The 21,704-nt window shown below is 36.9% G+C and overlaps 1 protein-coding gene and 1 non-coding gene across 4 annotated transcripts in view; one reads left to right on the plus strand and one right to left on the minus strand.

The window, feature by feature from the left end:
• CUL4B (cullin 4B) overlaps positions 1-21,445 on the minus strand; it is a 34,754-nt gene extending 13,309 nt beyond the window's left edge. The window contains exons 1-13 of one of the 3 annotated variants that reach the window (XM_012738972.2): positions 21,353-21,445; positions 20,056-20,598; positions 17,877-17,992; positions 7,654-7,757; positions 7,097-7,166; positions 5,856-5,929; positions 4,902-5,064; positions 4,693-4,782; positions 4,314-4,396; positions 3,618-3,685; positions 2,113-2,231; positions 1,428-1,620; positions 279-383 (exon numbers count right to left, since the gene is read on the minus strand). In XM_012738972.2, the coding sequence (XP_012594426.1) occupies positions 279-383; positions 1,428-1,620; positions 2,113-2,231; positions 3,618-3,685; positions 4,314-4,396; positions 4,693-4,782; positions 4,902-5,064; positions 5,856-5,929; positions 7,097-7,166; positions 7,654-7,757; positions 17,877-17,992; positions 20,056-20,598; positions 21,353-21,380 (1,756 nt within the window). In that variant the 5' untranslated portion in view covers positions 21,381-21,445. Of the gene's footprint in view, positions 1-278; positions 384-1,427; positions 1,621-2,112; positions 2,232-3,617; positions 3,686-4,313; positions 4,397-4,692; positions 4,783-4,901; positions 5,065-5,855; positions 5,930-7,096; positions 7,167-7,653; positions 7,758-17,876; positions 17,993-19,757; positions 19,885-20,055; positions 20,599-21,352 lie in introns of those variants that run through there. The other 2 variants (XM_020284915.2, XM_075999548.1) reach the window with 2 other exon arrangements.
• On the plus strand, positions 12,403-12,506 carry LOC142866136 (small nucleolar RNA U13). Its single transcript, XR_012916196.1, has one exon. It is a non-coding gene; the product is annotated as a small nucleolar RNA U13 (small nucleolar RNA).
• Positions 21,446-21,704: the final 259 nt, after the last annotated feature.

The following is a 21,704-nucleotide window of genomic DNA, read 5'->3' on the forward strand; positions in this document are numbered from 1 at the left end:
TTGGGACATTAAAACAAGTAGCGGGGTGAGGGGGGGCATGGGCAATATACGTAACCTTAACATTTGTACCCCCATAATATGCTGAAATAAAAAGAAAAACAAGCAGCAAAAATTAAGGCTCTTAAGAGTAGAAAAGTCAAAGCACAAGTGAGGAATAAGATACAATTTTATACCTCTAACTCCCAAATAAATATTCCCTCTAGGTTGAATATACACTTACTAGCTTCTCTGTTGAATGCTTTGTTTTAAATGAAAAATATTAAAACAATAATACTTACCATAGATAAATCTAAATATGATCATAATTTTATCCAACATCTTCTCAAGTTCTTCATCTGTAGCTTCTTTGTTGCCTGCACGAAGCTTTGAATCTACATACTTAGCTAAAATGGGGGAAAAAAATTTGTTAATGACCTCGGGTATCTATGAGATACTAGGTACTATACATACCTGAAGACCAGTATGATATACTGAGTTTTTCAATGCTTCAGAGATATATATGCACTATTTTAAAGTCTCCAAAGTAAGGGATACCAAGTGTCTTGTTTAATACCACAGAGCTAACACCATAGCCTGAACTCAAACACAAGTTTTCTGACTCTAAATCAAATGTACTTTCCACTACACTGATGTTCATTAAAATGGGATATAGATATCCCTTGGGAGAGGTTGCATGTAGCCCTGTGTAGGGGTAATTAAAACCACTGAAAGACATGAAGCATCTTCTGAAGTGTCCATTTTACACTGAGGGTAAGCAATGTTGAACATTACTTTGCTTTTAAAATAAACCAGATACATTATAGAATAGAAAGTACAATGTGTTAAATGTTTAAGGATAAAAAGAAAGAATTCAACAAAACTTCATCCTTTTGGCAGAGGTCCTAGACCTTCTCAGGGTACCCCATCCTCTAACATTAAGGGGTACTTGGGTGAGAAAACCTTAGAAGCACTGCAGTATATACCACACCTTTACACTAAATGGGCCTGGGTTATTAGGTGGTGTGTTTTTTTTTTGCCCTGGACTTTCTCCTTTCTCACTGGCAACTATAATTTCATGCTGCCCTTTTGTGCAGCTCTAAGTGTAGGCCTCTAGACAAAGCACCCTGCCCCATCTCTAAATCACTGTAGGCTTGGAAAACAGATAATCAAGCTTATTATGAATAAAAGTACATAGGGTCCAACATAGGGTCCAATGTACTGTCTTATGAAGAAAGCACATCATGTCTGACACGAGAGCTTTGAGATGTTCTTTAGCTTTAAGGGCTTTATGCTTATATCCAGGTTCTTAGAAACACTTTTCAAACTTGGTAGTACCAGCTAAGCAACCCCAAATGAGGTTTCAGTATACTACAACCTTGTCACAAATTCAGATTGAGATTTCATGACTAAAAGAACTTAAATAACTGGAAAAAAGACTGGAAAAATACCTATAAGTTCAGCAGGCTTATTTGGTCTTTTGTTAATAAATGTTTCAAATGCTTCTTTCATGGCGTTGATAAATTTTTCATTCTTCAGAAAGCAGATATCAATTATATGGTCAACTTTATCTTTAAAATCCAACAATTCTTGAACCATGGTTTTATCTTTTTCAGGATTAATTACAATAGTGCTGCCAAATGCCTAAAAAAAATTGCCACTTTTTACTGGAATTGAATTATCTACAATGAAAATCCCCAAATCGTACTTTAAGCTAGCACATATATTTAAAGATCTTAAAAAATTAAAATTAAGTTGTTTTGAAGTGAGGAAAAAAAAATGAAGTGATAAAATATGCAGCCTGCTACCATTTATCCATAATCACAAAAATAATTAGGAATGATCACTGGGTACACAGTATTGTAAGTCTTCCCTTTTCCACATTCACTGCTTTAAGTATTGGAGCTAGAAACCATATCAGAGATTAATCATAAATTTATTGCTGATTTGCCACAGAGCTATCATTCTCAGGTTGACTACCATTTTCAAAATTCCCATTACTTAAAAAAAAAATCAAAATACCCCTACTTAAAAAAAAAATCAGATCAAACAAGTAAGAAATGGTTGCCAATATGCACTCCTGGTGCGTGGATTATAAGCCACGAGGGAGAAAAATCACATGTAAATTGTTAATACCTTGATGTATTCAATCCACTGCTGCAAGAGAACCTGAACTCCACCTCGAACTCTACTGAAGAGCTGATATAGGAGAGACAAATCTTGAATTCGGTTTTCATCAAGGAGGTTATTTAAACCTGAATTTTAAAACATTTTGGCATTAAAATATGGTAAACAAAAGTGAAGAAAATTGTCAGATATTTTAATGAAATTTAAGTTAAAATTATTACTGTAATATTGGTCTGAACTATGACTAGTTTATGAGTTCTAATGTGAGATTTCTTCTAAATTAAAACCGAATAGACAATTCCCTATCTGGGTAAAAACTAAATATAGCCACTTTAGTCGCTATAGAAATAGCTGACTGTGTAACAGTTTATGCCATTTAGCATGACAGACCAGACTGCATAAATAAATTTATAAAAACTGGTTTACATAAATATACATTATAAATGCCTCATATATATACTCACTATATTATATCTGGATCTGGCATTAGTATATATAGGTATATTTCAGAATATTAGATATGGCCTGTGATATATCAAAAGCCATGCATAAATAGGTTGAGTTTAACTGGGGTTGTAATGTATTTGATTTTCTGAATGAAATAACAGTATAACTGCATTAATGTTCTATATATATCCATTTTATACAAAAGAAAAGATAGTTAGAGAAAAGGTTAAGACTTTTGCCTGCTTACAGCATTGTCAAAGTAAAATTCAGGGTATACTCTAAGATCCCCACTTAGAATTAGTAGAAGTGCTTGGTTTTACATACTTTGAATAACCAAAAAAAATCCACCTCAGTGGAAAAGAATGCCTTTCCTTACTGTAGTCTTACATATTAAGTCAAGAATTTCCCACATTCCCACTGCTTTTTTTTCTCAAAGACAGAGTCTCACTAAGTTGTCCAGGCTGGCCTCAAACTCCTGGGCTCAAACAATCCTCCTGCCTCAGGCTTCTGAGTAGCTGGGACTATAGGTGTGCGCCAACCATTGCTTCTTTATTGGTATTGGTAGATCCCCCTTTTCCAGTTCCTCTCACACTCATTTAAGGAAATCAGCATCTCAAGAAAGTTTACTGTGATGAACAGGTGAAAAGGACTGTGCCTATGCTCAGAAATGCAGCTACATGCTATCACGTTTTTTCTTCTTTTTTTAATCATTTTTTTTGAGACAGAGTCTTGTTCTGTCACCTGGACTAGAGTGCTGTGGTGTCAGCCTAGCTCACAGCAACCTCAAACTCCTAGGCTCAAGAGTTCCTCCTACCTAAGCCTCCTGAGGAGCTGGGACTACAGGCACATGCCATCACGCCCAGCTAATTTTTCTATTTTTAGTAAAGACGGGATCTCACTCTTGCTCAGGCTGGCCTCAAACTCCTGACCTCAAGCAATTCTTCCACTTTGGCCTCAGAGAGTGCTAGGATTACCTACCTTTTAAAATGGCAATATTTTTTTAAATTCCCTACTTGTTTGCCACTACCATTCTAAAAGTAAGTTCTCATATATAAATTGCCAGTTACCTTTCTGAAGAATTGCTGTTAGGTGTTCACCTAGAAGTTGTTTTTCTACAGTAGCAATTAATGACTTCCTATAACGAAAAAAAGTTTAGGATTACTGACATTTGACTTTCCTTAAAATGCAAAGCCTCTCCTAAGAGAAAAAAAATCAAATAGCTAATGTTATGTTACTTTCAATATTCCTATCCTATGTATAAATTATTGGTGCTCAAAGTTCTCTACTTTATGTCCAGAAGAAGGAAATGCTGCGTATTTCAGAATTTGATTTACATCACAAAATAAATTATCCCCATGGTGTTGCTGTGGCTAGCCTTTCCAAGTTTCTTTCCTTTTATTGGGAAGGTAAAGAAATTATCCATACTACTTACGGAAAACCCCTTGGTTGGTAATATTTAGGAAGTATAGAAAGTTTCTCCTATGAAAATCCACTGAATTTGAATCAACCTGAAGATTTCAAAGATCACACCAGCCTCTAATACTATTTTTAATTACATCCTAAACACACAAACAACCAATAATCAAGTCCTTGATTAAGTCTAATCCACTAGGGAAAACAACAACTTGAAGTTTGCATTACAAAAAAAATTGTTAAAACTTCAAATCACACCCACAAATAGTTACTAACATGTTTAGGATGCCTAAAGTGCCTTAAGTGATCTGATGACAGTTTTAAGATCAGGCTGAGCGTGTAATACTTACTGGGTGGTCTGATCTAAGTAAGTAATAAGTCTGTCTGCTTCTTCTTCTAGACGTTTGTTAACATGATGAAGATATTCAGGAACCTACAAAGACAGTGTTTTATATTAATTGTTTTCCTCCCCATAAATCACTCAGAAAATGTCAAGTCCAAAAGATCCTGGGAGCAGCCCTGTCAAATGTGACAGGGTAGAATCATATGTAAAATTATAGGTAGAGTTTATGATCCAGAATTCTGGCCTTTAAAAAGAGAAAAAAAGGGAGCACTAAGTAAAAGAAGAGTATCACAATGTTGGGAAGATAAATGCAAAGGGAAATTTTTATTCTATCAAGTAAGATCTATTGTGAGAGACAGAATTTATTAATCATGATTTTTAAATACCTCTCTTTCTTGCATTAATTTTTGACCTTCAGCTGCGTAGAGCCGGTTAGTTTCTTCCAAAAACCTTTGTTCAAAAGAATCTTGATAAATCTGGGAGGCAGGAACAAAAGGAGTTCATTTATTCAATAAATATTTACTGAATGTCCTCTATGTGAACACCACTATGGGGACAGCAATTAGCTTTGTTGTAAGTGAAGTGGTTAACTTACTTGCAAATCAGAGAGCATACTTAAAAGGCTTCGGAGTAAACTTCTATCAATTGCTTCACCATTTCTTTCCCTCTCAATCAAGAGAAGAATGCCATCAATTGTCTTATTCTGAACTTTCTGATCACTTATGATATGAGCCCTGAATAACTCCAGTCCCATGTCCCTAAAATAAAAAAAAAATATTATCTAAATTAATTGACAATACTACTACTACTAAAGAGGCTTGCTTAACTTCTTACCACATGTTAATTAGGACTCCATGCTTTGAAGCAGCAATTGTAAAAAGGATAAAATCCAACACATTTAATTTTGAATAACATTATTAGATTAAAGCATACAGGAAACTCATTTTGTCTTTAATGAGGACTGAAGCTAAATTATTGTCTTTCTCCATAACTAAATTTAGTTGTATTATTTCCTCTGGTGGATTTCTTCCTTGGTCAAATCAAGAGACAAAATTAGTTCAAAGACATAAAATGGTTTTCACTGTACTGGATCATTTATCAAGTGGTTTCAGTACTCAAAAATCAGTAAACTCTGATCATTGCTGTAGGTAGATGCTAGGCACATGGTAGGGGGAAAAGTTCATCACATTATTCTATTTTCATGTATACATGGATTTTCCATAATAGTGTTAAAAGAAAATGAGTGAATTCCCGATGATCAGCAGCAAAATGATTCACTCATAGATATTCCAGAGCAAACTTTAAAGTCCCTGGCTAAAAAACTTCTTCCTAAATTAATACATGCTCAGGGAATGTTAACTACCTTCAAAATTCGTATAAGCAACATATCATTAAGAAGAAGGTAAAACTGTTATAAATAAAAATGTAGAAGCCAAATGTGAATTTTTAGGAGAATATTCACAGTATTGCTCACACTCTTTCATTAGTGTAATTAAGATTTGACTGATTTGTAACAAATCTTTTCATAATGCTTTTCTGGCATCCTTACCAAATGGAGGGTAGCATTGAATTCTGAAGAACGTAAGTTCTATCCAGAAACAAAAAAATGCTCCTGATCATGATCTGCCAATGAAAAAAAACAGAAACAATTTTTATATTTTGTAAAGCTGAAATATTTGCTCCCAATAAGAATAAAACTGAAGGATTTATTTCTATATATATTAGATGACTAGGATCAAATATGCAGATAAATACATCTACATCAGAATATGCCCATACCATTTTCATTATCTACTGTCTTAATCCTTGCTGTGGTTTCTAGAAAAAAGACACTTAAAATGATCCTCTGACTTCTTTGCTACTTAGGAGTAATACTGAAAATAAAAACAGGGAATCGAGGTGAGATGCATATAATTATTCCTTAGCAACAGTGCTGGGGGAGTGAAGCTGCTTTAAATTGTACAAGTGTGAGGTTTTTTTTGGGGGGGTGGATTTTAAGATTGTAATTTGCAAAATATAAGGTATAAACTAATACCAGACTAGGGAGAATAGAGGTTGTCATGTGAATGAATTATAATATAGGTTGATCAGGCACATTCCCAGGTAATCAAATAGTGGATGGGATAGCCATCAAGACTGACACATAAAAGGTAACTTTTTAATGAGATAACATAATTTTTGGTAAGTATGACAAAAATAAGAATGATCCTAAGGTGCAAATCATTCTAAATGCTAGTTTACCTGTAACTTGCAGTTTTAAAATAGAAAATGCAACCAAAATTAGTTTCCAATTCAGAAAAAAAACAGATAGAGGCAGTCACCCTATTGCAAAGCTTTTAAAGCTAACATTTCCTGTATTGAAGAAATGTGTTTTTCGGCCAGGCGTAGTGGCTCATGCCTGTAATCCTAGCATTCTGGGAGGCTGAGGCAGGTGGATTGTTTTAGCTCAGGAGTTCAAGACCAGCCTGAGGAAGAGCAAGACCCTGTCTCCACTATAAATAGAAAGAAATTAACTGGCCAGCTAAAAATATATAGAAAAAATTAGCCGGGCATGGTGGCACATGCCTGTAGTAGTCCCAGCTACTCGGGAGGCTGAGGCAGAAGGATAGCTTGAGCCCAGGAGTTGGAGGTTGCTCTGAGCTAGGCTGACGCCACATCACTTACTCTAGCTCAGGCAACACAGTGAGACTCTGTCTCAAAAAAATAAAGATTTGTAAAAAAATAATAATAATAATAATAGTTTTTTTAACTACAATGTTTAGCTGAATTGTAATACTTTTTCCAGCTTACCATTTGCCTGCAATGGTTTTGCCAGCATCTGTCAATCTTCTTTAGAAAAAGAACACTATCCAATGAATCCGTGAGATATGTGTTAAAGATATTTTAAAGTGCTTAGTACAAGTAATATATATAACAGCACAGGTGTCTTAAATATGGAATATCTTATTACTAAATATGGAATATCTTATTACTAAATGAAACTAAATGGCAACCATAGAACAAAATGCTATTTCTTAAACTGTGAAAAAAAGTTAGACCCTACTAAGAAACACCTTTAAAAACAAGTCTTAGACATAATTGAATGTCATATTTTCAGTTTACTGTTTCCCTTAGAAGACAAAATAGTGTAAAGACATAAAGACATCTTATTTACATGTATACCACCCTATAGATGTGGACCTCAATTAAGGCTGAAAAGTGAAAAATTTGTTTCTTCTTTTTCTAGAAAAAATAAAGAACAAAAAATAACAAAACACAGGCATTCCACTTCAAGCCAGGTTAAACAGTGAAGGATAGGGAGAAAGGAGAAGATAAAAATACAAGATTCTTTGTTTTTTAAAGGATATTCTCTGAACTGATGAATCTGTGCTTTGATGTGATCTTCACAAATCTGTCTCAGTTGTTTGTACAAGTTTGCAGAAATCTTGTAAGAACAGAGATTTTCTACAGCCTGCAAGATTAAACACACACTTTTTAAAGGAGAGGATGGGAGGAGAATTTCTCAATTATTTACATCAAATTCCTATTATTATGATATTATTACCACATCAGCTCAAAAGGGTTATTCACCCACTTAAGGCACAAGGTAAAGCAACAAAACATATCAACGTGGGTGGCAAACTTTTTCATAACCAATGTACTGTATCCAAAAAGAACAAATTACAGGTTGAATCTGTCTAATCCAAAAATCTGAAATCTAAAATGCTCCAAGATCTGAAACTTTCTGAGCAGCAATATGACAGCTCAAAGGAAATGTACACTGGATCACTCTGGATTTCAGATTTTCAGATTAGGAATGCTCAACCAGTGAGTGTAATGCAAATATTCCAAAATCCAAAACACTTCCGGTCCTAAGCATTTCGGATAAGGGATACTGAACCTGTACTATATTTTTTAGGGCTATACAAGATAAGGATGGAGGGAATCAAGCCAAGACCTCCTCTGTGAAGACATGCAATTTATAGCAGCTGCTACATATAAAAATTGTCTTGTTCTTAAAAATGTTAATCATTTTCACAAGCAGAACTCCATTTTGAGTTTTAAAAATAATTTCACCAATTGTTTATATATCAGTCAGGTCAGGCAGTCCTTCTACAATTGAATTAAAATTTATTTATCCTTTCTTGAGTTTTCCTGAATAGAACAAAGCAGAAATTATTGCCAGTAGTACTATAATTAAATACTGAAAAAAATTTCTCCAATATTTTAGTTTAAGAATAGTTAAATAAACATGGAGGTTTGAAAATTCACACAACTCAATAGACATTAATTACAAAAGAAAAGACTATGCTTTTAACTTCATTCTAATAGTTGAATTGGTCTTCCTTTATACTCAGATCCCAAAAGGACAATCTTCAGATTTCAGTGAGTTTCCTGTTATGTGTATCAAAAGTCTTTCACATTTAAAACAACAGGCCGGCATGGTAATACTCTTTGGGTAAACTCAGATATAATCCAATTGTAACTGGTAATGACGTAAGTATAACACTAAGATTCCTTTCTCACCACAACAAAAGGGAAAAATTCCATTAAAATGGACTCTAGGGGGGCATCCAAGTTCTGTTGGTTGGAGTGGAATTTTATAAATATGTAGTTCGAAATTATATTCCCAGTGTGCAGGTCCAGTAAATAAATTAGCAAATGGAAAGAAAGCTTAAAGGAAACCTCTTATAACATGGGAGGGAAGCCACACCTCATTGAGAAACAGCAGGCCAATTAGATTCAGCAGCTATGAGGGAATAAGAAGGTTAAGTCTCTGTTAGCCTGGACACTTTCCATGTGATCTAGGGTTAGGCCACAAATGCCTAAGGGTATATTTATATTTATTTCATGTGCCCATCTGTTCACACTGATCCTCTATGAACTGTTCCCCTTACTCCTTTTGTATTCTTCTCATTATATCTTGGAGCTCCATTTGAGTGACTGACTCGTTTTCTTAGCACTTCTCATTTCCCTGCTTAGATTCCTTTTTTTTTTTTTTTTGAGATAGTCTCTCACTCTGTTGCCCCACCTAGAGTTCTGTGGCGTCAGCCTAGCTCCCAGCAACCTCAAACTCCAGGGCTCAAGCGATCCTTCTGCCTCAGCCTCCCAAAGGCTGGGACTACAGGCATGTGCCACCATGCCTGGCTAATTTTTTTCTATTTTTTTTTTTTTTTTTTTTGGTAGAGACAGGTTCTCACTCTTGCTCAGGCTGGTCTCAAACTCCTGAGCTCAAACCATCCACCTGCCTCGGCCTCCCAGAGTGCTAGGATTACAGACATGAGCCACTGCAGCTGGCCCCTGCTTAGATTCTGTCATATGACTTAGTGTGTACTTCATCTTCTCCACATTTCCCACTTCCAGTACTTCCCTAAGTCCTATTTATTCCATTTTGTTCTGCTACGTTCTCCTTTCTCCTATAAAACAGTTCTTGAAGCACCTATTTATCTTTTCACACAAGATACCATATTCCCTTACTACTCAATTAGGTCCCACTTCTTCCAATAAGTTCTTCTTAATTGCCTCAGCTGTCAGTGACTCACATGACACTTGTACCAATCATACCACACTGAATTATCACTGAGTCAATTATGATTTATCTTTTTATGTGTATATCCTGACTCTCCTTAAGGACAGAAAGAGATCATGTGGTCATGTATGTATAAGTTCTTCAATAGTTTGGGGACTTTGAACTAGGTGAATGTATTAAAAGTATTCAAAAAACTAATGTATCTATAAAACAACTAGCAATGTGTCCTGTACATAAAAGTGGCTTCTAGTATGATGAGAAAACTTGCCAGAAAACATGCAATTACAATAGACTGTGCTAGATGCTATGATGGGGATAAGCAAGGAGACAAGGCCCCTAGGCCAGCTTTTAGGGCAGGGCAAGTCAGAAAAGCCTTCCTGGGCAGATGTAAAGAGGAGGGGCCCTAAAAACTCAGAAGGAAATGGATAAAGAGTTAGTGGAAATAGTGAGATACTGTGAATTAAACTGGGGTTTATAGTGTACAGCCTCACCTGTGTTTAGTTGGAGGGTGGTTTAAGAAGTTTGACCCAAGAAAAGCAGGAACATCTAACATGAATTTTGAAAGCCAAGTTCAAAGAGAACACGCTGCTTCTCTGATTTAGCCTTGACTGCTTCTTAACATATAGACCAAATCTAGTAATTTTCCTTCCTCAACAACCTTCCCTCAAGCTTTTCATGTACTGTTATGGAGAAATCCCATAATATGCATAAATAAAAAGAAAGGGACAGAACTGTGTAGTGCATGGTCTACTATCACTTATGTAAAAAGGGGAAAAATAATAAAAACACACACAGCTATTTTGACATACATAAAACATCTCTGGAAAGATACTCAAAAAACTGTTGAGAGGAGAACTAGCTTGGGGGTTGGAGAAGACTTTTCACTAAATGCTCTGCAATACATTTTGGGCTTTGAACCAGAGGAATATATTAAGTATTCAAAAAACTTAAACCTAACTTCCCCACCACCACACTTTTTAGCATGGCGTTCAAAGCCAATCGTACCATTTTAGTCTCATGTCTGATTATAACCTTCCATACCCCGCAATCTAAGCACTCTGCTTTCCCGACTTTTGAGCAAGGTTTGGAGCAGTGTGCCTAAAAACAGTGGCTTTTAAAACTTTTTGACTCCAAGCAAAAGAAATGTTTTATGTCACAATCCATGGTAGATAAAATAAATTTATGTAATTGAGACAAAATCTTCATGAAGCTACACATCATTACAACATGTGATGCATCCTGATATTTTCTATTTTGTTATTTTTTTAAAAAAATGCTGACCACAAACTATTAATTTCATAAACCTACGAGACCATAAGCACCTTAGGGGTAAGGACTAAGTGATCTCTGTATTCCCAAGGTGTCTGTTCAGCTCTGCACACAGTATGAGTGTCAACAGTCACTGATTCAACAAGAAATGAGTGTTTATTAATACTCTACATCCTGTTAGGTGCTGGGATAGAAACAGAAGTAAGAAAGTGTTTGAGCCGGGCATTGTGGCTCATGCCTATAATCCTAGCACTCTGGGAGGAGGCCGAGGCAGGTGGATCGTCTTAGCTCAGGAGTTCGAGACCAGCCTGAGCAAGAACGAGATCCTGTCTCTGCTAAAAATAGAAAGAAATTACTAGGACAGCTAAAAACATATAGAAAAAATTAGCCATGCATGGTGGCGCATGCCTGTAGTCCCAGGTACTAGGGAGGCTGACGCAGGAGGATCGCTTGTGCCCAGGAGTTTGAGGTTGCTGAGAGCTAGGCTGACGTCACGGCACTCACTCTAGCCCGGGCAACAAAGTGAGACTGTCTCAAAAAACAAACGAAAAAAAGAAATAAACTGTTTTAGAAAGCTGTATTTTATTCTAGATTTTTGAAATGTGCTTTTAGAAATGTATTAATTATTTTACATTTCACTAATAAAACACTTTGGAAATCACTGAAAGTTTGAATTAGTATAATTATCAATAAAATAACCTCTTGTCACAGAAACACCTATTTGTAATAAACAGATTCTAGATCGTTTTACACATCTTTTAAAATAAAACCATCTTTTTACTGAAGCTCCTAATAATTACTGGTAAATATGTCTTAAACCCTTTGAAGGTAGTCAAGTACAAACATCCTAGCAAGCTTTTAACCTTTATTCCTCCAAATCCCAGCCCCTCCCATCCAAAATCCATACATGTCATATCAAAAACATGTTTGTCTGAAAAATGGAAACAAACACATCAAAGAAAATATAAACATGCAGCAAATGAAATGCAAATGTTTACTGAATGACAGCAGACAATAAGAAAGATACTGAATTTCATCAGGGTGCTGAACTCTGGTCACTGGCCTAATCAGTTGGGTCTTATTTTTCAAGTTATGTTTAAAGAAAGTAAAGCATACCACAAAACTTTTCAACAGCTGATACAGCAATAAGAACTAAATTTTCTCTCTTTTTAAATCTAGTAAAAATGGCTAAAATAAGATGCTCCAAATACATCAAAAACTAAGAATCTGTATAAGGGAAACCGACTATACAATTAAATCTAAACTCCTTTTCTTTTTACATCTAGTAAACAGGGATTAAATAAGACTTAAAAATTAGATCCTTTTGTAGTTCATAAGCGTGATGATTGGGTTTTCAAGCGCATGCGTGAGATGTGCCTCCCTCAAACCTTGTTACGATATCGGCACATTACCCGTCTGACGTGAAAAGAAAAAAAAAAAATTATTAAGGACTGGCTGGGCGTGGTGGCTCACACCTGTAATCCTAGCACTCAGATTGTTCGAGGTCAGGAGTTCGAAACCAGCCTGAGCAAGAGTGAGACACCGTCTCTACTATAAATAGAAAGAAATTAATTGGCCAACTAATATATATATATATACACACACACACACACACACACACATATATATAAAATTAGCCAGGCATGGTGGCACATGCCTGTAGTCCCAGCCACTTGGGAGGCTGAGGCAGAAGGATTGCTTGAGCCCAGGAGTTTGAGGTTGCTGTGAGCTAGGCTGACGCCATGGCACTCATTCTAGCCTGGGCAACAAAGCGAGACTCTATCTCAAAAAAAAAAAAAATTATTAAGGACTGAGAATTTATAATTTCACATTTTTAAAAATAGCAGTGATGGTACTGATTAATAACAATTCAATAAAAAGAAGAGAAATATATAACATATAACAGACTAAGCTTTAAAACATCAACAGGGTGACACACAGCATCCAGTAGCTAGACGTCAACACTGCTAAGAATCTAACTGCTCTCCTGTAACTGCTGCCAGCTTAAGCAACCAGATTTTACAATGGATAACCTATACTATTTGCTTACAGTCTTGTTGTCCTCTACTCTATAAATGAATCATCAATAAAAAGGTTTGTTATTTAAGATTTATTTTAGAAAAAGCTAACCAGAATCTCCATTATTATGGCAGATAAAATCATTTTCATTCAAGTATCGACTAAGCTTGCCTTCAAAAATAACTCGACATTTATTTTTTATTTATTTATTTTTGAGACAGAGTCTCACTTTTGCCCTGACATCAGCCTAGCTCACAACAACCTCAAACTCCTGGGCTCAAGCAATCCTCCTGCCTCAGCCTCCCGAGTAGCTGGGAAACAGCTATGCACCACTATGCCTGGATAATTTTTTCTATATATTTTTAGTTGTCCAATTAATTTCTTTCTATTTTTTTTAGTAGAGGCGGGGTCTCGCTCTTGCTCAGGCTGGTTTCAAACTTCTGACTTCGAGCGATCCACCTGCTGATTCACCCAGCTCGGCCTCCCAGAATGCTAGGATTACAGGCGTGAGCCACCACACCCGGCTGACATTTATACTAATAACAAATGTTACACTCATGTATAAACTTTTAGCAGCTCCACAAAATGTAGCTGATTTTATTTTTTAGAGATGAGGTCTCGCTATGTTGCCCAGGCTGGCCTCAAACTCCTGGGCTCAAGTGATCTTCCTGCCTGAGGCTCCCCAGTATCTGGGGACTATAGGCATGTGCCACCCAGGTAGCTAATTTTATTTTTTTTCATTTACGTTTTTATTGTCTTTACAGTATTTTATTTTTAATTCCAGAATATTAGGGGGATACAAACATTTTCATTACATGATTTGCTTTTGTGCAGTTTGTAGCTAATTTTACTTTTTTTTTTTTTTTTTTTTTGAGACAGAGTCTCACTCTGTTGCCTGGGCTAGAGTGCTGTGATGTCAGCCTAGTTCACAGCAACCTCAAACTCTTGGGCTCAAGCAATCCTTCTGCCTCAGCCTCCTGAATAGCTGGGACTACAGGCATGTGCCACCATGCCCAGCTAATTTTTTCTATATATTTTTATTGGCCAATTAATTTGTTTCTATTTTTAGTAGAGACGGGGTCTCGCTCTTGCTCAGGCTGGTTTTGAACTCCTGACCTCGAGCGATCCACCCACCTCGGCCTCCCAGAGTGCTAGGATTACAGGCATGAGCCACTGTGCCCAGCCTGTAGCTAATTTTAAAGTGCGCAGCTAGTGCACAGCTAGGCATGGTGGCTCACGCCTGTAAATCCTAGCACTCTGGGAGGCCCAGGCAGGAGGATTGCTTGAGCTCAGGAGTTTGAGACTTGCCTGGGCAAGAGTGAGACCCGGTCTCTACTAAAAACAGAAAAATCAGCTGGTTGTCCTGGTATGTGCCTATAGTACCAGCTACTTGGGAGACTGAGGCAGGAGTATCGCCTGAGTCTAAGAGTTTGAAGTTGCAGTGAGCTATGATGACACCACTGCACTCCACCCAGGGTGACAGAGTGAAACTGTTTCAAGAAAAATAAACCCACTACCAAAAAACTCACTATGCAGCCACTCACATAAAAGCTGAGAACATGAGGAAAATAACCCCATTATTTAAAATATTACTTAGTAAAAAAACTCACAGGAAAGCCAACCTTCCAACTGTAAGATAGCACATGTGAAATCTTCAGAAGTGCAGAGGGACACTATTCTTAGAGACTTTCTCTCTTTTTCTATTATTTTTTCAATTTCACTAATGGTGTCTACTGAAGCATATTTGGAAGGTAATCTATTTATCAGCCAGCTGTTCTGGCCTAGTGTGGATTTAGAATTTAAAAACATGTGTGGCTTTAGAGTTCTAAAATATAATTTTTAAATAAATATTTCTTTTTTAAAAACAAATATTTATTATCATTGATGATACCAATATATAGGAGAGACAGTACTAAGTACTTTTTTGGAGTATTTTATTCACAACTAAACAACCTTGTGATATAAGTAGCTGTTTGTTAGTCTCCCCATTTTGTAAATCAGGAAACCAGGGCTTAGAGAAGTAACTCACCTGAAGTTTTATGATGAATGACAGGTCTCTACTCTAAGGCAGGCTAAACAACTCAAAATTCAGTGTATTTAACCATAGTCTTATTTGTAGTTAATCAAAAATAAATAAACAAACAAAAAAGCCAAACCAAAACACTGACTATTGACTCACTCTTATAGGATTTCAAGGTTGTCAAGAAAAGACAATTTTAAAACTCAGGTGCAATTCTCATTTAAAATGACTTTTAAACTACCATGTCTGCTTATTGCTAATGCACTCAGAACAGTATGTTCTTTTCTAGAAATGAAAAACTTAGTAGGCAGTACATCCAACCCACACTAGGGACTTCCATACTTAAGCTTTAAAGCAAGGTTTTTCATGAAGAAAAAAAGGTCTGAATAGATATATGCCAATAAGTATTTACTTCAGGGAATAGAGGTATAAAGAAGTTTTAACTACATATTTCTATATTGTTTCAATTTTAGGAGAGTACTTTTAATTACATTTCAATGAATGAAAAATCAAATAAGCACCTGAAGTTCAGATGGTATGAAATAACTTTATGTCCTTTATCCTCATTTTTGAATTTGAACATCTCAAAATAATCTTGCTGAGAACAATCCATAGGAGCATTTATAAAATTAAGGTCAAAAACAATTAAAAAAAAAGCTGAAAACCAATGTTTTTGAATTTGTTATAGCAAAAACAGTATGGTACTATGAAAAATGCAAACGAGAGCAGGTAAAACTTATGAAGTACAAGAAAGTAAAAACACAAAAAAATGTAAGCTGTAAGCTCTCGAAACAAAAAGATTTAACAGAATCAACATTATCAGGGAAAATATTTTCAAATCAAAAGCTCTGGAAAAATATTCAAGATAAAGTAAATAGGGTTCATTAACAACTACAATAAATATTGGTTATAAACATGGAATATATAAAGTAACTATTATTCAAATTAAACATGCTGCATACCAGCATATCCAAGTAAACACCATATATATACACGGATGAAAAATTATCTACTTTGATGATAAAGGTTTTTCTAAAATAAAACAATTTAATTGCTTCAAAGACTGCATTACAGTAGTATTCAAATGGCAGTGAAAGTGCACTGGACTAGGAATCAAGCATCTCAGTTTGAGTCTCCCCTGCTCTGCCAATATATGACTCTGGGCAGGTTATTTAACTTTGCTCACATTCGGTCTCCTCATCAATAAAGTATTAATAACAACTACTATGCTATCTACTTCAGAAAGGGTTCCTGTAAGGCTTATATGAGATAATATAAGATGAACCTGCTTTGTAGATTGTCATGTACAACATACAAAGAAAAGATACTGGACCACACACATGATCTCTTAAAGGCCTTTCCAACTCTAATTCCATAATTCTTTTATTATTGTGCGTATCAGGAGCCACATATGTAATATACCAAAAGAGCCAAATGAAAGGGGCCTATCCTTAGCTAATAGCTTAGTACTACTACCAGCTGACATTTATATAGCATTATAATGCTTATATCACATAGCATTCTTCAGGCCAGCAACAATGTGAAAAAAAATTACATAGCATTATTACAATGTGTTGAGCATCATTCTGAGTGTTGTGCATGCATTGATTCATTTAATTTTTACAGCATCAGAAACTGGTGATCTCAATTGACATATTACAAGTGAAAAAACTATACTGTGGCTTATGAAAAAGTCTGACTAGCGATAACTTCATCTCGTAAGATTATAGTGTTGAGGTATTTTTCACAAAAATCTTATTTGATTCTTGTAAGCAACCCTGTGAGGTAGATAGGGCAAAGATAGGAGAAAGAATTTTCTCCTACTTTACAGAGGAGGAAACTAAAGGTTTAGTACCTTGCCTGAGATCACAAGAGTTAATAGCAGTTAAAACTAGATCTGAAGCCTGTGTTATGACTCCTATTCCAAGGTTTGCCCATCACCACACTACCTCTGCAACTAATATGAAAACTACAAATAATGATAAATTGAACCAACATAATTTCTTACAAGGTACTCATCAATACAAAACCTCAAGCTATATAGTACTCTGAAGTACTTTTTAATACCAAACTGCTGATGCTACGATAGAAAGTAATTTTTTGAACTGGTTATGTGAGTCCAAAACATAGTAGGGCAAAATCTCTTGGCAGCAAGAAGTCTAAGTCAGTGGTTGTCTGTGAGATTATATTTCTGTTAAACATTTCAAGTAAGGATCCATCTATTAAGCAAAAGAAACACATCTGAACCTCAAACTAAGTTGCTGGGCTACAACCTACTGCTCTTTTCTGGGCTAAGGTGTGTCTTACAGCCCAGGAGATAAGACAACATAAAGAGCAAGACAAAGAAATGGTAAAGGCTACTAATAGAAAGGAGGTAGAATAAAGGATGTGAAGAATATCTGCATGTCTTGAGGCCTTTCCTATATAGGTAGGTGGTATGACTAAGTAAGAATTCTCACAATGGAATGACATGTTACTAGAAATCATCTTTGGGATCCATGATGTAGGAATCCATTATAGGTAAAACCTCTATTATACTAAGGTACACCTAACTGTAATTCCTCATCAGAAGTGCCAAAGATAAGCCCAGCTTTCACCGGTATGATTGTACCCATAGTTTATGTGAGAATATGTGAAATTGTAATTAAAAGGGAATCAAAAGTCTACTAAAGGACCATTTTAGAAAGTAAAATCCATATACATCCCATCTCAATTTATGTTAATCAAATCTGGTTATCCACATTAATACATACCTGGTAGAGTTCTTCTAAATTGTATTTAATTGAAGTACTATTCTGAATAGCTTCCACTGCTTCTTTCAGTTTTTGCCATGTTTCATCTGTGTAGTTTTCTGGTAATTTAGGCTTATCTAGATTACATATAAAAGAGATTGATATCAGAATAATTTGTAGGATATACTAACCAACGATCCATAAAATACAATAGCATTACCATTTTTTCTAGGGTAAACTGTGATCTTTATAACAATTATACCTAAATATTAAAGTAACCACTGTATTTAAATTTAACATAAAGAATAAAATTTGAAATGCTGGAATACTGGTTAAGTAATTTTGACTCATCAATTAAAACTGAAGGTGAGGTTTTCTATTGACTCAAGAATGACAGATAAAAAATAATAATCCTGATCTTATTTCCTCATGTGTAATCCCTAACTCAACATGAATTTTGTACCTGAGATTTAAAATACTGAGTGTCTACTATGTGCAAGGTATTTTATAAATCTCTTCATCTTCCCAACAATGCCCTGAGGAAGGTATTTTCATCCATATTTTACAACTGAGGAAACTGAGGCAGGAACTCATTTAGTAAGCTTGCCCAAGGTCACCAAAGCTAGTCAATGGCAAAGCTGGGATTCTAATTCAGGTCTGTTTGAACCCCAAATTTATGCAGCATCTACAGAAATGGAGAGAAACATCTTAACTCGGGTTTTAAACTACATTTATGAACAAAGTGAAATTTTAAAAACATAAAAACATCCAAACGACTCCAGACCTATGTAGTATTTTCAGAATGGAAAGAAACACCTTACTCTAGGCTTTAATTTAAACTTCATTGGCCAGCAATGAGTGAAGGAAAATTTCTAAATAAAACATCCAAATGCCTTAATAATGTGTTTTTATTTTAGGAGGGAGAGAAAAACAAAATCTTTGAACCCAATCTGCAAATGCAATTAGGATCATAGCTCATTTCTTAAAAAATCCTTGGCTATTAAATCAACATATCTTTAAGTAAAATAATGAATACATTAGTCAATTACAATTCATAGTCACTTCAGAAAGCTCTACTATTAAATCACAAAGTAAACAACATTCTTGAGAACCCGGGATGGATATTAAAAAAGAAAGGGTTAAAAATAGACAAGACTATAACCCTCTGCTTGAGACAAAATATAGCATATTCCTGATTTCCACACTAATACTGGAAATACAAGCATGGAGAACCTAATCTTCTCAATACTAATATTTAGCCACAAGGCACTTATCTGGTAAATATTACTTAAGTTCATTCATTTACTTCTCTAATAAACATTTTAACATTGATTACCTACGGGTTAAAAGTGTTGAAAAAGTCAGAAAAACAGAAACATTTTCAAGACATAAAAATTAATTCGGCTCAAATACATTTTTTAAAAATTGCTAATTTTATATTTGCATCAATGCATTCATAATACTCTCTATCACATAGCTCATGCACAATATGAAAAAAAATGCCTAAAAGCTTCAGGTTAATACTTTAAAACCCATTTTAGTGATGGAAAAAAAATAGATGTAGTAATTGTTCCTCTCTTTAGACTAGTGGTACACAGAGTTACTACTTCTGTGTATCCACAATATTTTTCACTTCCAAACCTTACCTTTAGAAAGAAATGCAGAGATCATAAATATATTTCTCCAAACACTGCTTCCACAATGAGTTTCATGAATACAGTATTCAACATTATAAATCTAATTATAAATCTTATTTGAGCACAAAAAGATCACCATTAATACCTGCATTTCTAGGGACTGGAGAATGTGGCCTATTGAAGCATAAAAATAAAAATCCCAGCAGTGTCAAGACTCACTATGCACCTGAAATAAATAAACCTCTTTAGAATACAAATTTCTCACCTGTAAAATCCGGATCAATCATACCGATTGTCAATGTTATAAGGATTAAATACAATAGGATTGAGAAAGACCTCAAAAAACTGCACAGAAACACCCGGTATATGCTTCAGTACAAGGATACTAACCACCCCCTGAAAATGAACCCTCAACTAAAAAAAGGACCTCCCCTCCTCCTCATTGATTATGCATAAAACATTAGGCCACCTCTATAATGTTTAATATATTAACACAAATAGAGCACGTGACCCCTCAAGTGTCAAATCCTTAGTAAGTGATTATGGATTTTGGCCTTAGTTACCTTTAAAGTTCTTGATCACTAACTTCTTAGCAGAGCCAGGCTTGCTGTTAGCAAAGCTAGAGACGGTGGTAGATGATTTAGCTAGGCCGTTTGCATGATGCACCGAAGCCACAGAGGAGATTAATATACTCTTATTTTTAAGTTGCTGCTGCTGAGATGTTGCAGCAGTTGGTGAAGAAGAGGAGGAGGAGGAGGAGGATTCCTCAGCCATCTTCGCATCAAACCCTACAAACTCCAGGGTGTCTTCAAAACGCAGCTTCTTCTGTATCGGTACGTGGCTGGAAGCAGCCACTGAAACCCCCAGGCAGAAGGACGAGGTTGAAGGGGATGCTGAATCCCTGGATTGTAAAGGAGGAGTGGAAGAGGAGGAAGAGGTGGAATCAAAGTCTTCTCTCTCGTTACTACTGTTACTGCTGCTACTGCTGCTGCTGTTTAACTTTCTCTTCTTGGCAGAGGTGGGCGGAGTGGTGCTGGTATTACCATCAGTGGCAGATCTGACCTCCTGAGCAGCAGCAGCAGCTGAGGGATTGGGGGAAGAAAAACCTGTTGGAAACATGAAAATAGCGGGGTCAACAGGCAGACGAGCATCAAAAACCAACGTTTATATGCCTGCGTGCGTGTAGGAGAGAAGGTGGTAATGCTAGAGGGGGAAGGGAAGAGAGGAGAAACACAGAGGACGAGAAGGAAAGTGAAGGGGGGGAGCTACACCGGGGGAATGGGAGGGTTTGGGAAGGCGGATAGGCTGACACCAGGAGTGAGCAGAATGAGAGGGGAGAGCGAATGAGGATGCAGACAGGTAAACGGCCGTGCCGTCCCCCTCCCCTGCTTTTCAATCTCTCTCCCCCCCTTTCTGCAGGAGCGACTCAGCGAGTCTGTGAGGCTGCGGCTCCTCCTCCTTTTCTCCCTCTCTCTGGGAGGGGAGATGCTGTGGTTGGGGGGAGGAGGAAGGGGGAGGGGGAAAAGAACCAGGGCTTGTTATTGTCAATAGCACAAGAGGCTAAAGATGGCGCTACTTCCGGTCACGCGGCGCAGAGGGAGGGGCAGCGACTCTCTCTGGGAGCGGAGCGGAGCGGGGGGGGGGGGGGTGGAGGGAAGCACCACAGCCGCCCGGGGGGCGGAGGACTGGCGTGTGGTGGGGCGGCGGGAAAGGGGCGGCCTAAGCGCCCCAGACACTCCCGCTAGTTCGCTCCTGCTCCTGCTTCCCTTCCCTGGCAGCACCCTCCTCCCCCGACCCACCGGTAACTCCCACCCCTTCCTAAAGGGTCCCGCGGGAAGCTTCGCGCTGCAGCGCCCTTACCGGAAGTGACTGGGCAGACACTTTTCATAGCGCCCAAATCCCGAAGCCCCCAGGTCCGCAGGACTTGAGTGGGGGGGGGGCAGGGGAGGGAGAAAAGGGGGGGAAGAGAAGTGGAAAGGGAGGAGGGGGCGGGCCTTCGAGACCACTTCGGAGCTTCTGATTGGAGCTTTCTAACGCGAGGGGTGGGGAGTGGCGGGAGAAGGAGCGGGAAGGAGCCTGAAGGGGAGGGAAGGTGGTGACGGCAAGGGGCGGGGTGAGCTAGCTGGGAAAAAAGAGGAGGAGAGACGGAGGGAGGGAGTAAAAAGTAAGGGAACTGGAGAATGGAAACTTTGAAAGAGATAAAGGAATAAGG

The sequence above is a fragment of the Microcebus murinus genome, chromosome X, assembly GCF_040939455.1.
Source record: "Microcebus murinus isolate Inina chromosome X, M.murinus_Inina_mat1.0, whole genome shotgun sequence".
In the NCBI taxonomy this organism is placed as follows: Eukaryota; Metazoa; Chordata; class Mammalia; order Primates; family Cheirogaleidae; genus Microcebus; species Microcebus murinus.